General features: G+C 44.2%; 1 protein-coding gene across 3 annotated transcripts in view; it reads right to left on the minus strand.

The window, feature by feature from the left end:
• The window catches only part of ZBTB44 (zinc finger and BTB domain containing 44), a 56154-nt gene that overhangs the window by 12257 nt on the left and 40602 nt on the right, over nucleotides 1-3295 (minus strand). For all 3 annotated transcript variants that reach the window (XM_023516779.1, XM_012808963.2, XM_003795910.3), the window contains exon 3: nucleotides 793-877. In XM_023516779.1, coding sequence (XP_023372547.1) covers nucleotides 793-877 — 85 coding nt within the window. The remainder of the gene's footprint in view (nucleotides 1-792; nucleotides 878-3295) is intronic.

Raw genomic sequence — 3295 nt, forward strand, 5'->3', positions numbered from 1 at the left:
TAGTCCCAGCTACTTGGGAGGCTGAGGCAAGAGAATCGCCTAAGCCCAGGAGCTGGAGGTTGCTGTGAGCTGTGTGACGCCATGGCACTCTACTGAGGATGACAAAGTGAGACTCTCTCTCTAAAAAAAAAGAAAGAAATCAAAGACCAGTTTGACAGCTACTGTACTACTGCAGTATCAAGACAGAGGGTGGTGCCCCACTAGGTGGCTGTGCAGGCGCAGACAGGAAAGGGAGGCGAATTAGCAACATTGCATAGGGAGTGACAAGACCTACTTAAGGATTAAATGTAAGGAGGCAGAATGAGGAGTGGTAAAGGAAAAAAAGATTAATTCTCAAGAGATTTTGCTTTAGAAATTAAGGAATGATAATGCTCTTTATTGAAATGGGAGAAAGATTGGTAGAAATCAAGACTTCTGTCTTGGCCTTGTTAAATGTAAAATACCCTCATATATATGTGTAGAAATAATGTGAAGATGACCTAGAAATTATGGCTTCGCACACCATGTGGTCTCTGTTTTGAACACTCAAGTCTGTACCCACAAACAATTTGTAAACAAATGAGTGTGTCCATATTCCAACCATACTTGACTCACAAAGGTGGTAAATATACACACACACTATTTAAAGCAATGGCATGGGTGGTTTTGGAAATTCCAATAAAGCCCTGTATCGGTGCTCTTATTTATAATGTGATAACGCTAACTTCTTGTGCAATTCTGAGATAAAATGCTTAAATTTAGAGTTGTAAGCCCAACCCTTCCAAAACAGCCGCATGCTACGTTGGTACTGACCGGTCGTCATCGTCTGCATGGGGATTAGTGCTGGAAGTGCTCTGAAGTGTAGGTAATCCCTCGGTGACGCCCTCATCTACTGAGCCTGTCAATAACAGAAAGAGGGCAGCATTAATACTTTGGTATCAATAAGATAAGAACTACCAGCTATCCAAGCCTCTCACAGACACTACCTAGTGTTCATGACCTAAATTACTAATCAAAAGTAGTAGTATTCTGGCTCGGCGCCTGTGGCTCAAGCGGCTAAGGCGCCAGCCACATACACCTAAGGTGGCGGGTTCGAATCCCCAGCCCGGGCCTGCCAAACAACAATGATGGCTGCCACCAAAAAAAAAAAAATGGCCAGGCGTTGTGGCGGGCACCTGTAGTCCCAGCTACTTGGGAGGCTGAGGCAGGAGACTCGCTTGAGCCCAGGAGTTGAAGGTTGCTGTGAGCGTGATGCCATGGCACTCTACCCAGGGGGATAGCTTGAGGCTCCGTCTCAAAAAAAAAAAAAAGTAGTAGTATTCTATACTTTATTTTTATTTCAATGAAACGTTATTTAAAATAAATCATATGTAAGACAACAGTCTTACATTACTATCTAATTTTTTTTTTTTTTTTAAGACAGAGTCTTATTATGTCACCCTGGGTAGAGTGCTGTGATATCACAGCTCATAGCAACCTCAAACTCTTGGGCTTAAGTGATTCTCTTGCTTCAGCTTCCCAAAAAAGCTGGGACTACAGGTGCCTGCCACAATGCCCAGCTATTTTTTTTGTTGCAGTTGTCATTGTTGTTTTTAGCTGGCCCAGGTTGGGGTCAAACCTGCCAGCCTCAGTGTATGTGGCCAGCGCCCTCCCCACTGAGATACAGGTGCCGCCCACCATCTAAATTTTTTTTAGGAATATTTGACATTAATCTCAGAAAATAAGGAGAGCAATTCAAATACAAACTAAATAAAAATACACATTAATAATTAACAATCATTTAAGAAAGCACAATTTCTTTTTTTTTAGAGACAGAATCTTACTTTGTTGCCCTTGGTAGAGTGCCATGGTGTCAAAGCTCATAGCACCCTCCAGCTCTTGGGCTCAGGCGATTCTCTTGCCTCAGTCCCCTGAGGAGTTGGTACTATAGGTGCCTGCCACAATGGCCAGCTATTTTTTTGTTGCAGTTTGGCCGGGGCCGGGGCCAGCGCCCTACTCATGAGCCACAGATGCCGCCCGGGAAGCACAATTTTTTAAAAACTTGTTTTCTTGTGACATACAACAAACTGGATTATTGTACAACCTTTACACAGAATTTAAGAGGTAGAGCAAACACCTAGGTGACCGTCACACAAGCTGCACAGAAGTACTGCCAGCATCCTGGAAGTCCCCACTTGCCCTGACTGCAGACCTCTCCCCTCTAAAAGCTTGTTTTACGGCTTGGCACCTGTGGCTCAAGTGGCCAAGGTGCCAGCCACATACACCTAAGGTAGCGGGTTCGAATCCAGCCCGGGCCCACCAAACAATAATGACGGCTGCAACCAAAAAATAGCCGGTGTTGTGGCGGGCGCCTGTGGTCCTAGCTACTTCGGAGGCTGAGGCAGGAGACTCACTTGAACCCAGGAGATGGAGGTTGCTGTGAGCTGTGATGCCATGTCACTCTACCCAGGGGGACAGTTTGAGGCTCTGTCTCAAAAATAAATAAATAAATAAATAAAAAATAAAAGCTTGTTTTAGGGTGAGCACAGTGGCTCATGCTGGTAATGCTAGCACTTTGGGAGGGTGAGGTAGGAGAGTCATATGAGGTCAGAAGTTCAAGATAAGCCTAAGCAAGAGAGGCAAGACCCTGTCTCTACAAAAATTTTAAAAATTAGATGGATATGGTAGTACTGCCTGTAGTCTTAGCTACTTGGGAGGCTGAGGCAGGAGGATCACGTGCGCCCAAGCGTTTGAGGTTGGTCTGAGCTATGATCACAACACTGCCCTAAGGTCTGGGCAATAAGCAAGACCCTGTCTCCACAAACCAAACAAAAGCCCGTTTTTTTATGGTTAATGTTTCTTTCCACCCATCCCCTTCCTTTAGTCATTTTATCTCAAATATATGTACCCATAAACTTGGAGCTGGTACTTGCTGGGACACAGCCTTGGCTGGCCTAGGGCTGCTTTTGCACTATAGTAGCAGAGTTAAGGAGCTGTGGTTGTAACAGTCTAAAGTACTTACTATCTGGCCTTTAAAGCTAAGTCTGCCAAGCCTTGCCATAAATACTACGGTTTAATGCTGTCTGGTTGTATAGTTTACACAAACTTAGTCATACCACATGTATTCTTGTGTCTTGTTTCTTTTTGTTAATACTGTGGATTCATCCTTGTTCTTACATGTAACTCAGGTTAAATTTTTATTGTTGTATAATATCCATAGTTTATCCATTTTACTCTTGGTAGACAGTTTCAGGCTATTAAAAACAATGCTGTTGGGCTCGGCGCCTGTGGCTCAAGCGGCTAAGGCGCCAGCCACATACACCTAAGGTGGCAGGTT

Source organism: Otolemur garnettii, unplaced genomic scaffold (assembly GCF_000181295.1).
Source record: "Otolemur garnettii isolate 467f Iridium unplaced genomic scaffold, OtoGar3 scaffold00097, whole genome shotgun sequence".
Lineage (NCBI taxonomy): Eukaryota > Metazoa > Chordata > Mammalia > Primates > Galagidae > Otolemur > Otolemur garnettii.